At 37.6% G+C, this 13361-nt stretch overlaps 1 protein-coding gene across 2 annotated transcripts in view; it reads right to left on the bottom strand.

Moving 5' to 3' along the window:
* The window catches only part of CSMD1 (CUB and Sushi multiple domains 1), a 2110588-nt gene that overhangs the window by 140084 nt on the left and 1957143 nt on the right, over positions 1 to 13361 (bottom strand). For both annotated transcript variants that reach the window (XM_017501161.1, XM_017501162.1), the window contains exon 50: positions 1927 to 2112. In XM_017501161.1, the coding sequence (XP_017356650.1) occupies positions 1927 to 2112 (186 nt within the window). The remainder of the gene's footprint in view (positions 1 to 1926; positions 2113 to 13361) is intronic.

Here is a 13361-nt window from a genome sequence, read left to right as displayed (position 1 = left end):
TTTAGAACAAGAGAGAGTAGACTTCAGACTTCAACTCTACAGATTAGTAGTTTTTACCTCATTTGTGGCCCAGGTTTTCAGGGATTTTATGAGATTTGTAGATAAGCTACTTGAAATATTTGGTAGGAAATATAAACTGTAAAGATGGTGGGCATCATTATGAATGACCTCCAGGCTGTGTGCAAAAGAAACATTGCATGTAAATGTCTGGGACATTGTTCCTATTGAAATCAACCCCAATCATATATGTTATTGTCATCTGTTAAGTTCCAGTTTTGAGAGAATAATTTTGTTTAGGACTGAACTCAAAAAACATACCAATGTATCTTGCTATCCTAGTTTCCCATACTGTTATTTTATTGTAGTAGTACTTTATTAAATAGAAAAAAAAAAAACAGGAAATACTAATGTTGGTTCAGTATTGCCTGACTTTCAGGAAGTGCAATAAAAATGATGAAGATAATAGCAAGAAAAATAAAAGCTACAGGGGAGAACTAAACTACCTTCCATAATTGTTTATCTATTTATATATAAGTATATAGATACAAGTAAGTTTAAAATTTTTAACATGAACAAAATACTGTACACGAAAAGAACCCAATGATGTGATTTTTTGTTGAAGACTATGTGAATCCTTCTGCTAGTATCTCTGGATCAAAAATATCATTGTAAATAAGTAAAAAAATAACAGATGCTGGTGAGGGAGTGGAGAAAAGGGAACACTTTTGTATGCTGCTGGTGGAGGTGTAAATTAGTTCTGCCATTGTGGAAAGCAGTTTGGTTATTTCTCAAAGCACTAAAAATATATCCTGTCATTGAACGAAGTAATCCCATTATTGGGTATATATCCAAAGAACATAAATTGTTCTACCATAAAGACACATGCGTATGTATGTTCATATGTATGTTCAAATGCCCATCAATGGTGGACTGGATACAGAAAATATGCCTACATATCAGGGAATAATATGAAACCATAAAAATAGTGTGATTGTGTCCTTTACCATGTGGATAAAGCTGGAGATCATTATTCCAAGTGAACTAATTTGACTAGTTTAATATACCTGCAATGAAAAATTCCACTCTCACTCACACACAATTTCTATAGCAAGACTTTTCATTCTATTTGTACTGACATGAAAAGATATGCATGATATATGAAACAGATTACAGAACCATAAAAATCATTGTCTATATAGAAATATAATTTTTCACTTAGAAAAAGTGGGAAATTACATTATTTCCAATTTAAGACTAGTTTTAATCCATCTGCAATGAAGATCTGGCTGTAGAAACTGTGTGTGTGAGTGAATGGAATTTTTCTTCTGGTTGGCTTTGCACTATAGACTTATTTTGTAAGACTAGAGTTTCAGAATGTACCCCAATTTTTTACTCTTTTAAGATTATTACTATATACTGTAAATAGCTTTCTCGAAAACTTACCCTACTTAACAAATTAAATAAATGCTTTATTTAGTAAGCATCAATGTGGTATGCAGAGTAGGTGATACACAAATAAATTAGGCACTGCTTTTCACTTCAAATAATTTAAAATTAGATGGAAGATAAATAGGTAAGTTTGTGTTGAATTATGTTTTAACATCTTCTGTAGAGTATTATTGCAGGGCTTAATGTCTGAATTTCCTCTACATTTCATCCCTCCAAATTCAAAATGGCAGCATAGAATAGGATGTGCTGTGCAAATCACATTGTGTCTATACTGTTGACATTTAGGATTCAGCTAACTTTCAAGAGTGCATAGCTCATTTTAAATGTCTGTTATATTTTATACGAAATAGATTGGTTTTAGTAATACTCACATGGTGTGGGAAAGAACCTCTGAATGTGGGAACCTGGACTTCTCCCCAAAGGATTCAGTTCCCACCTAAACCCACAAAGATGGGCAGATGCCCGTGGAACACTTACGCTTACAAGTGGGCGGCTTCCCCTTGTTACTCCACAGCCCATCTTCCTGACACACAGCTGTCGCTTGCTGGCTGGATTCAAGCTTGAAGCCCTCGTGACATTCATAGACCACTTTACTGTCCAAAGTGAACTCATTACCAGTAAATGAACCATTTCCTGGGGATTCTGGGATTCCACAGGACACAGCTGAAAAGAAATGAAACAAATGAAGGCTTATTCTTACAGACATTATTTTCTATTTATTAAAATTATTAATTGCTATTGTTATTGTATTTTTCATTTTAAATACATATAAAAAATGTGTATTGTATTTCTTTTTTTTTCTGGAGACATTGTCTCACTCTGTAGCTCAGGCTGGAGTGCAATGACTCGATATCAGCTCACTGCAACCTCTGCCTCTCAGATTGAAATGATTCTCACGCCTCAGCCTCCTGAGTAGCTGAAACTACAGGCATGCACCACCATGCCATCTATTTTTGTATTTTTAGTAGAGATGGGGTTTCATTATGTTGGCCAGGCTGGTTGCTAACTCCCAATCTCAGGTGATCCACCCATCTTAGCCTCCCAAAGTGCTAAGATTATAGGTGTGAGCCACTCTGCCCGATATAAATTATATTTCTAGGGCATGGGTTAAGTATACACATTTTCAAAATCCTAAGGATGCTAAAGGTTAATGAGAAACAGTGGAAAATGGGTCATAATAAAACATGTTCATAATTGTTTTTCTGTAAGATAAGGCTGACCCCTCTCATGCAGTTTAACTGCAGTCTGACATATTTTATCAGAGGCTATGGCCAGGGGAGCACAGCGTCACATACTCAGCTTCATCTCATACTGGAAAGAAAGGGGAAGGATGAAATGAAATATCCATCAGCACAGTATTTATGGCAGTATTAACTCTTTGGTGTTGAAATTCCTGAGAATCTGCATTAGAGTAAGCCATCACCGGCTCAGCTCTCAAAATCCTTCCCCTTTTATTGCTCCTCTCCCCTTCCCTGACTCATTTTCCTTGAAGTCCCAGGAATGTCTGTCATTAAGAAACAGGGCATGAGGAACTGATACAGGAGGCTCTCAGGGAAGATTGCCGGTGCAAAAGGCACCGTCTAGTGGAGATGTGATCGCTTTTCATGGGAAGGACCGGGCAAGAAAGAGGCATGCATGCAGAAGAGGTTTTTTTACAGAACAAGATGTGGGGAGAATTCTGTGAAAACACTTTCTTTTGAAATTTACTATAGCAGACTCAGATGTATCTACTATGGTGAAAGAAAAAATTCTCAAGTGACTTCATGTGACTATCATGAAACCAAAAGTCAGGCAGGTAGAGGGGGACATTTCAACCATCACTACCCACTTCAGGTGTACTCGTTAGAGAAAAGTTCTACAGTAACTAAAGAGCCTTTTACTCATTCAGTAAGAATGATACTGCCTGCACCACGAATTTAAATTTAGATAATTCAAACTCAGCCCCCCCATTCTAATGAGAATTTCTGTGTAATATGATAGAATTATATACTTTTACTTTATAGCATATGACTAATCTAAGGTGACACAATGAATTAGTAAAACCTCTGGCCAGAGAGCAAATCTTAAGTGACTGCCAACTGAGATTATCTTCACTTCTGCAAAAGAACAGGTTATTTCTGGTATTGCTGGAGGTCCTTGGTTTGGTGTTTTAGTTCTTTCTTCTTTGTCAAAATATTAAATACAATGGGAAATTACCAGGGAAGTAAAATAAAATGTATTGCCAATAAAATTCAAACTCCGGGAGATTCCAAGGTCTAAAATTTTCACATTTAAATATATGATTAGTTATTGCAATCATCAAAAATATATGTGGGCTGGGCACAGTGACTCACACCTGTAATTCTAGGACTTTGGAAGGCCAAGGCGGGAGGATTGCTTGAGTCCAGGAGTTCTATACCAGCCTGGGCAACATGGTAAAACCCTGCTTTTTCATCAAAAATACAAAGCTTAGCCAGGCGCGTGGTGGCACACACTTGTTGTCCCAGCTATTCAGGAGGCTGGGGTGGATGGATTCCTTAAGCCCAGGAGGTAGAGATGCAGAGAGCTGAGATTGTGCCAGTCCACTCCAGACTGGGTGACAGAGCAAGACCCTGTCCCAAAAAACCTCTGCATGTGTGTATGTGTGCATGTGTATGTATGGCATACTACAATAATCTATTTGTAGTAGAAGGAAAACAGAAACCATAGACATCTAGGCATCATTTGGGGAAAGCATTTGAAATAATGAGTGATAATATTTGGCTCTGTGGAAGCAATAGGTTCGTGGGAAGACTGTTGGCATGTGGAAAGTATTCATCTTAATTTTCTGAGTGCAGCAAGTGCCAGAGGCTCATCCCTTTCTTTCCTTTGTATATCTCATGATGTTCCAATATCTAGCTTCCTTGTCATTTTTTCTCAGATTTCACTCTGATAATCATTTGTTCATGATCACAAGCCTTAATTTCTCTTCTGCTCACTGGAATGTGCCCAGTGTTCAGCTTCCTTAAAATTCTCATTTGGGGTGAGCACAGAATAAAATGACATTTTTCTGATGGGTTAAAAGGGAAAGATGACATTCTATAAACAAAGAGGAAGCCCCATCATAAAAGGATTCATACTCAGGAGGCCAAAGCAGAAAATCTTTATAGTTCCTTCTGTTACATCTGGATGCTAACTTGAGACGTGAACTCTGCTTCCCAGGTCTTAAAGACAACCCACTTTATGTTGCCTGATCAACAACTGGGAATCTTTTTGTGGTTTTGAACTACAGCGTTTAGCCCTGAAGTGTCTTAACAAAAGGCTATTTGGTGGATTTAAGATACCTGTTGGCAATTGGTCAAAAGTGGAATTAAAACACTTCTGATTGAATGAAGACTCAGCATAATCCTTCTGGACTAAAATCAGGCTTATGGGATAAAGACAGTTTCTTGCTAAAGTCTAGTGTTCATTCATCTCTCATTTATTCCCAAAATTTTGCATGATTGCTATATGACAAGTATTCATAGATCACTAGCTTTAAAAAATGCTAATTAGCATTGGCAACGTAAGAAACTTTCACAGTTTGGAGAATTTCTTTACATTTGGTATATCCAAAGAGAGTAAATTTTCTCAGTTGTTTTTCCTTAATTGTACTAAGGTAGCATTACATATCCCAGCAGCTCATGCAAATAATCATACATTCATCCTGTAAAATTATCTTTTGTTTAGAGCACAGGCCTCAAACTCAAACTTCTGAGTCAGTCCTTGTTGCTGCTTCTCACTAGCAGTGTGACTTCAGCTAAGTTACTTAATGAATGTGCATTCTTATGCTCATGTTATTAAGACCACATCAGAAAGTAATCATGAGGGTTCAATGAAATCATCCTTATAAAACATGAGACCTTAGTTCACACGATGTAGGCATTCAATCAATGACAAATTATTGTATGCAGAAAATCTAACATATGCAGAATGTTTTGTATTATACCTACACACATAAAGTGTTTACTTGCAAATAAAAATATTAATTCCAAGGATCAACTCTCTGTTACCGATTTACTGAATAGAGCACAGAGTAAGTTGGTATGTAGTAAGATGGTTTATTTTACTTACATATCTCATGAGAGATATAACAGTTTGGTTTCAAAAAACAGATAAGTAGAAGAGACATTCCAGTGTTGTCTAAACCTTTAATACCATGACCCCCACCTGAGATTTCTTCTTTACATATTTGAGATCCTTCAAACAGTGGTTATCCTTGTTTCTGCAAGCTTAAAAGACTTCTCTGGTTTTTCTTTTTGAGACAAGTTTTGGCTGTCACCCAGGCTGGAGAGCAGTGGCACAATCCGAGCTAACTGCAGCTTCAACCTCCTGAGCTCAACCTATCCTCTCACCTCAGCCTCCCCAGTAGCTAGGACTACAAGCCCAGTCCACCACACCTGGATATTTTTTTTGTGTGTGTATTTTTTTTTTGGGAGAGGCTGAGTCTTACTATGTTAAACAGGCTGGTCTTGAACTCCTGGGCTCAAGCCATCCTCCTGTGTCAGCCTCCCAAAGTTATGAGGTTACAGGCATGAGCCACAGTGCATGGCAAGCCTGAGGATTTCTGAGGATTTTTAAGTATTTCCAATGTAAGAATGTAAGAAATTTTTATTAAAGTTATATATAATATATATACACATACACATACAGAAATTTTTATTAAAATTCCTATGTATATATAACTATAAATATATGAAATGTATGTGCACATATAAATGTTAACCAAAACTGTAATACAAGAATATTATAGATCACTATCTATATAGGTTCTGTATAATATCAGTATCTGCTGTTTGCTTTTATGTTTATAATCATGTGTACACCAAGAAATATCAGTTAAATTTTTGCAGTATAAAGATAAAAATATCAGAAGCAGATAATAGAGAAATCATGGGCTTGCTTCAAGTGAAGGACAAATAACTATACAGAAAGTTGAACAAATATAGGCTATATAATGTTTATATGATAAGAAATGTTGAAAAGGTTGATTCATTTTACATGAAAACACACACACACACACACTTGGTAGATACCTGTGAATATCACATATGATTTTTCAAGTAATAATTAAGTTTCATAAAAACATTATCAACCTGGCCAGGCACGGTGGCTCAAGCCTGTAATTCCAGGACTTTTGGAGGCCAACGCGGGCAGATAACAAGGTCAAGAGATCGAGTCCTTCCTGGCCGATATGGTGAAACCACGTCTCCACTAAAAATACAAAAATCAGCTGGGCGTGGTGGCTTGCGCTTGTAGTCCCAGCTACTCAGGAGGCTGAGGCTAGAGAACTGCTTGAGGCTGGGAGGTGGAGACTGCAGTGAGTTGAGAGCCTGGCGCCTGGTGAGAGAGTGAGACTCTGTCTCGAAAAAATAAAAAATAAAAAAAATCCTCATCCTAATGGTTATTTTCCTCAACTCGAACTGTATAAGTTAGATGTGCATTGAATTTGAAAATACAGTATGTATGCATAGCATTACGTTTGTATATATTTAAGAAGATTATAATCAAATAAATTGAAAATCAGGGTCATTAAAACACCTTAGAAAACACTAATTTAAGGGAATCATCAACTGTGTGTGTGTGTGTATGTATGTATGTATATGTATATGTATATGTATATATACCTGTATGTATATGTCTGAGGAAACATAAATGTACATAAGTGTAACTATATTTTATACATAATTTTACATAATATTTTCATATCATGATTTTTTACTTAATTTCACTGCAAGCCTATTAGATACAAACCTTATTCTGCTTTCTTACAGATAAAGTTACAGATGCTAAAAATTTTATATCATTTCCCCAAGTCTAATAGTCATTAAAGGCTGAGGCCTCAGACTGGGTCTGCTGAATTCAGATAGAATTTCTCATCACATTACCAAAGATACCTGGACTATTGTAGCTACATATTTTCAATTTTAAATCTATCAGATTAGACTTCATTGAAGTTTTCATAATTTCATTTTATTTAAAAAATTTATAGTGGTTCCCTACTTCCTGAAACACTGAACACAAACTACATGTTTTTGTCTTCAGAGCTCACCAGAACCTTTCTCTACTCTCTGTAGCTTTCCACTGTCTGGCCCCTCACTAAGTATCCTCTCTACCCAGCCAGCTTATTTTGCTGTAGATTTATCATTCAATAAATAACAGGCCTCTAGAAAGAATGTGCCATGACTTCTCAAACATAAATGTGCTTGTTACTCCCAGGCCATGCTGATGGCACTCACATCCTGATTGAGTAGATCTCCAGGAGGGGAAGATTTTAGACTCTCCTTTTCTAACTAGCTGCCTGCTCTCAGAGGAGCAAGGACTTAGACTATCCTAAATGTCCTAGGGAGGCTGCTAAGCCTTCTCAAACACCATTAACGACTATCTGCCATGTGATTCCCCTGCTGAGTGGCCACTGTCCTGGGAGGATTCACACAAATGCTTCAAGTACCCTGCAGGAATCTCCCACCTCCTCCTCTATTCCAAAGGGTTTATTACCCCTTGCTGCTTCGCTGAATGCACTCTGCTTATCACCCAGCACCCTCTTTAAAAGAAACCTGTGATGTTGGTTGTTGAAATGTTTGGGGAAAGAAGTATGGGTTGGATTTTTTCTTTCTTTCTTTTTTTTTTTTGCTAACTCTGTGCTAAGGTGGGAATTCTCTTTGCCCTGTGTGACTCTGTACTATCATATGAGACCATGGGAGATGCCATAAGTGTAAAATGAAAGTCTCCTCATCACATCAAAGCTGATTTTAGCACAAGTATTAATGGTTAAGAGCTAAACTAAAAAATGTAACATAAGGAGCAGGCACCACAGTTATCTCAAAAAACTGCCCTTGAAAAACCACGATAAACATTTACCTAAAACACGAGACCTTCTGTCTTCATAAGGCAATCCTTGCACTCCCTTACTTGCACAAGCTTTTCTCTGCAACAACTCAGGCTTTTTCATACACACACACACACACGAACACACACACACACACATACATATACACACACACATACACTTTATGTTCTGGGGTACATGTGCAGAAAGTGTAGGTTTGTTATGTAGGTATACATGTACCATGGTGGCTTGCTGCATCCATCATTCCATTACCTATATTAGGTATTTCTCCAAATGCTATTCCTCCACTCACCCCCACCCCCTGCTATCCCTCCCCTACCCAACCAACCCCTGAAAGGCCCCAGTGTGTGATGTTCCCCTCCCTATGTCCATCTGCTCTCATTGTTAAACTCCCACTTATGAATGAGAACATGCAGTGTTTAGTTTTCTATTCTTATATCAGTTTGCTGAGAATGATGGTTTCCAGCTTTATTTCCCTGCAAAGGACATGAACTCAGCCTTTTTTATGGCTGCATAGTATTCCTTCTTGTATATGTGCCACATTTTCTTTATTCTATCATTGATGGGCATTTGGGTTGATTCCAAGTCTTTGCTATTGTGAAAAGTGCCACAATAAAAATACATGCACATGTGTCTTTATAATAGAATGAGTTGTAATCCTTTGGAATATATACCCAGTAATGGGATTACTGGGTCAAATAGTAGTTCTAGTTCCAGATCCCTGAGGAATTGCCTCACTATCTTCCACAGTGGCTGAACTAATTTACATTCCCACCAACAGTGTAAAAGCATTCCTATTTCTCCACATCCCCTCCATCATCTGTTGTCTCCTGACTTTTTAATAATTGCCATTCTAAGAGGCATGAGATGGTATCTTGATGTGGTTCTGATTTGCATTTCTCTAATGACGAGTCATGATGAAGTTATTTTCATTTGTTTGTTGGCTGCATAAAGGTCTTCTTTTGAGAAGTGTCTGTTCATAGCCTTTGCCCACTTTTTGATGGGGTTGTTTTTTTCTTGAAAATTGGTTTAAGTTACTTGTAGATTCTGCATTTCAGCCAAATTTAGATTGCATTTTTTTTTTCAATTCTGTTGGTTGCCTGTTCACTCTAATGATAGTTTCTTTTGCTGTGCAGAAGCTCTTAAGTTTAATTAGATCCCATTTGTGTATTTTGGCTTTGTTGCCATTGGTTTTGGTGTTTTAGTCATGAAGTTCTTGCCCATGCCTATGTCCTAAATGGTATTGCCTAGGTTTTCTCCTAGGGTTCTTAGGGTGTTAGGTCTAAGGTTTAAATCTTTAATCCATCTGGAGTTAATTTTTGTATAAGGTGTAAGGAAGGGATACAGCTCTCTGTATCTGGCTAGCCAGTTTTCCCAACATTTACTAAATAGAGAATCCTTTTCCTATTGTTTGTTTTTGTCAGGTTTGTCAAAGATCAGATGGTTGTAGATGTGTGGCATTACTACTGAGGCCTCTCTTCTGTTCCATTTGTCTGTATCTGTGTTTTGGTACCCATATCATACTGTTTTGATTACTGTAGCCTTGTACTGTACTTTGAAGTCAGGTAGCATGATGCCTCCAGGTTTTCTTTTTTTGCTTAGGATTATCTTGACTATGTGGGCTCTTTTTGGGTTCCATATGAAGTTTAAAGTGGTTTTTCTTCAAATTTTGTGAAGAAAGTCAATGGTAGCTTCCTGGGGATAGCGTTGAATCTATAAATTACTTTGGGCAGTATGACAATTTTCACGATACTGATTCTTCCTATACATAAGCATGGAATGATTTTCCATCTGTTAGTGTCCTCTCTTATTTGGGCTCTAGTTTGTAATTCTGATTGAAGGGCTCTTTCACATCCCTTGTTAGTTGTATTCATAGGTATTTTATTCTCTTTGTAGCAATTGTGAATGAGAATTCACTCATTATTTGGCTCTGTCTTTTATTGGTGTATAGGAATGCTTGTGATTTTTGCACATTGATTTTGTATCCTGGGACTTTGCTGAAGCTGCTTATCAGCTCAAGGAGATTTTGGGCTCAGACAGTGGGGTCTTCTAAATATAAAATCATGTGATCTGCAAATAGGGACCTTTTGACTTCCTCTTTTCCTAATTGAATGTCCTTTATTTCTTTTTCTTCCCTGTTTGCCTCAGCCAGAAATTTCAATGCTATGTTGAATAGGAATAGCGTGAGACAGTATCCTTGTCTTGTGCCTGTTTTCAAAGGGAATGCTTCCAGTTTTTGCCCATTCAGTATCATTTTGTCTGTGGGTTTGTCATAAATAGCTCTTATTATTTAGAGATACATTCTATCAATACCTACTTTATTGAGAGTTTTTAGCATAAAGGGCTGTTGAATTTTGTTGGACATCTTCTCTGCATCTATTGAGTAATCATGGCTTTTTGTTATTGGTTCTGTTTATGCAATGGATTAAGTTTATAGATTTGCATATGTTGAACTAGCCTTGCATCCCAGGGATGAAGCCCAACTTGATTGCGATGGAAAAACTTTTTTAAATTATTTATTAATTTATGTTTACTTTTTTTTTAAATTGCATTTTAGGTTTTGGGGTACATGTGAAGAACATGCAAGATAGTTGCATAGGTATACACATGGCAGTGTGATTTGCTGCCTTCCTCCCCATCACCTATATCTGGCATTTCTCCCCATGCTATCTCTCCCCAACTCCTCACCCCCTGCTGTCCCTCCCCTATTTCTCCCAGACAGACCCCAGTTTGTGATGCTCCCCTCCCTGTGTCCATGTGTTCTCATTGTTCAACGCCCACCTATGCGTGAGAACATGCAGTATTTGATTTTCTGTTCTTACGTCAGTTTGCTGAGAATGATGGTTTCTAGGTTCATCCATGTCCCTACAAAGAACATGAGCTCATCATTTCTTATGGCTGCATAATATTCCATGGTGTATATGTGCCACATTTTCCCTGTCCAGTCTATCATCGATGGACATTTGGGTTGGTTCCAAGTCTTTGCTATTGTAAACAGTGCTGCAGTGAACATTCGTGTGCACGTGTCCTTGTAGTAGAACGATTTATAATCCTTTGGATATATACCCAGTCATGGGATTGCTGGGTCAAATGGAATTTCTATTTCTAGGTCCTTGAGGCATTGCCACACTGTCTTCCACAATGGTTGAAGTAATTTACACTCCCACCAACTGTGTAAAAGTGTTCCTATTTCTCCACATCCTCTCCAGCATCTATTGTCTCCAGATTTTTTAATGATCGCCATTCTAACTAGTGTGAGATGGTATCTCAATGTAGTTTTGATTTGCATTTCTCTGATGACCAGTGATGATGAGCATTTTTTCATGTTTGTTGGCCTCATATATGTCTTCTAAAGTATCTGTTCATATCCTTTGCTCACTTTTGAATGGGCTTGTTTGTATTTTTCTTGTAAATCTGTTTTAGTGCTTTGTAGATTCTGGATATTAGCCCTTTGTCAGATGGGTAGATTGCAAAAATTTTTTCCCATTCTGCTGGTTGCTAGTTCACTCCAATGATTGTTTCTTTTGCTGTGCAGAAGCTGTGGAGTTTGATTAGGTCCCATTTGTCTATTTTGGCTTTTGTTGCCAATCCTTTTGGTGTTTTGGTCATGAAGCCCTTGCCTACACCTATGTCCTGAATGGTTTTGCCTACATTTTCTTCTAGGATTTTTATGGTGTTAGGTCTTATGTTTAAGTCTTTAATCCATTTGGAGTTAATGTTAGTGTGAGGTGTCAGGAAGGGGTCCAGTTTCTGCTTTCTGCACATGGCTAGCCAGTTTTCCCAACACCATTTATTAAACAAGGAATCCCTTCCCCATTGCTTGTTTTTGTCAGGTTTGTCAAAGGTCAGATGGTTGTAAATGTGTGGCGTTGCCTCTGAGGCCTCTGTTCTGTTCTGTTGGTCCGTATCTCTGTTTTTGTACCAGTACCATGCTGTTTTGATTACTGTATCCTTGTAGTATAGTTTGAAGTCTGGTAGCATGATGCCTTGAGCTTTGTTCTTTTGGCTTAGAATTGATTTGGCTATGCGGGCTCTGTTTTGGTTCCATATGAAGTTTAAGGTGGTTTTTTCCAATTCTGTGAAGAAGGGCATTGGAAGCTTGAATGGGGATAGTGTTGAATCTGTAAATTACTTTGGGCCTTACGGCCATTTTCACAATACTGATTTTCCTAACCATGACCATGGAATGTTTCTTCATCTGTTTGTGTCCTCTCTTATTTCATCGAGCAGTGGTTTGTAGTTCTCTTTGAAGAGGTCCTTTACATTCTTTGTTAGTTGTATTCCTAGTTATTTTATTCTGTTTGTAGCAATTGTGAATGGTAGTTCACTCTTGATTTTGCTCTGCTAGTCTGTTATTGGTGTATAGGAATCCTTGTGACTTCTGCACATTGATTTTGTATCCTGAGACTTTGCTGAAGTTGCATAACAGTTTCAACAGATTCTGGGTTGACTTTCTCCTTTCCTAATTCAATACCCTTTATTTCTTTTTCTTGCCTGATTGCTCTGGCTAGAACTTCTAATACTATATTGAATAGCAGTGGTGAGAGAGGGCATCCTTGTCTAGTGCGAGATTCCAAGGGGAATGCTTCCAGTTTTTGCCCATTGAGTATGATATTAGCGGTTGGTTTGTGGTAAATAGCTTTGATTATTTTGAGGTATGTTCCATCAATACCTAGTTTTTTGAGGGTTTTTAGCATAAAGGCTGTTGAATTTTGTCAAAGGCCTTCTCTGCATCTATTGAGATAATCATGAGATTTTTGTCTTTGTTTCTGTTTATGTGGTGAATTAAGTTTATATGCTTGTGTATGCTGAATCAGCCTTGCATCCCTGAGATGAAGCCTACTTGATAGTGATGGATAAACTGTTGCAATCAGTTTGCTAGTATTTTATTGAAGATTTTTGCATCTATGTTCATCATGGATATTGGCCTGAAGTTTTTTTTTCTTGTTGAGTCTCTGCCGGGTTTTGGTATCAGGATGATGTTAGTCGCATAAAATGATTTGGGAAGGATTCCCTCGTTTTGGATTGTTTGGAATAGTTTCATAAGGAATGGTACTAGCTCCTC

This window comes from Cebus imitator, unplaced genomic scaffold (assembly GCF_001604975.1).
Source record: "Cebus imitator isolate Cc_AM_T3 unplaced genomic scaffold, Cebus_imitator-1.0 Scaffold279, whole genome shotgun sequence".
Classification (NCBI taxonomy): domain Eukaryota; kingdom Metazoa; phylum Chordata; class Mammalia; order Primates; family Cebidae; genus Cebus; species Cebus imitator.
This window is presented reverse-complemented; position numbering and strand designations above follow the sequence as displayed.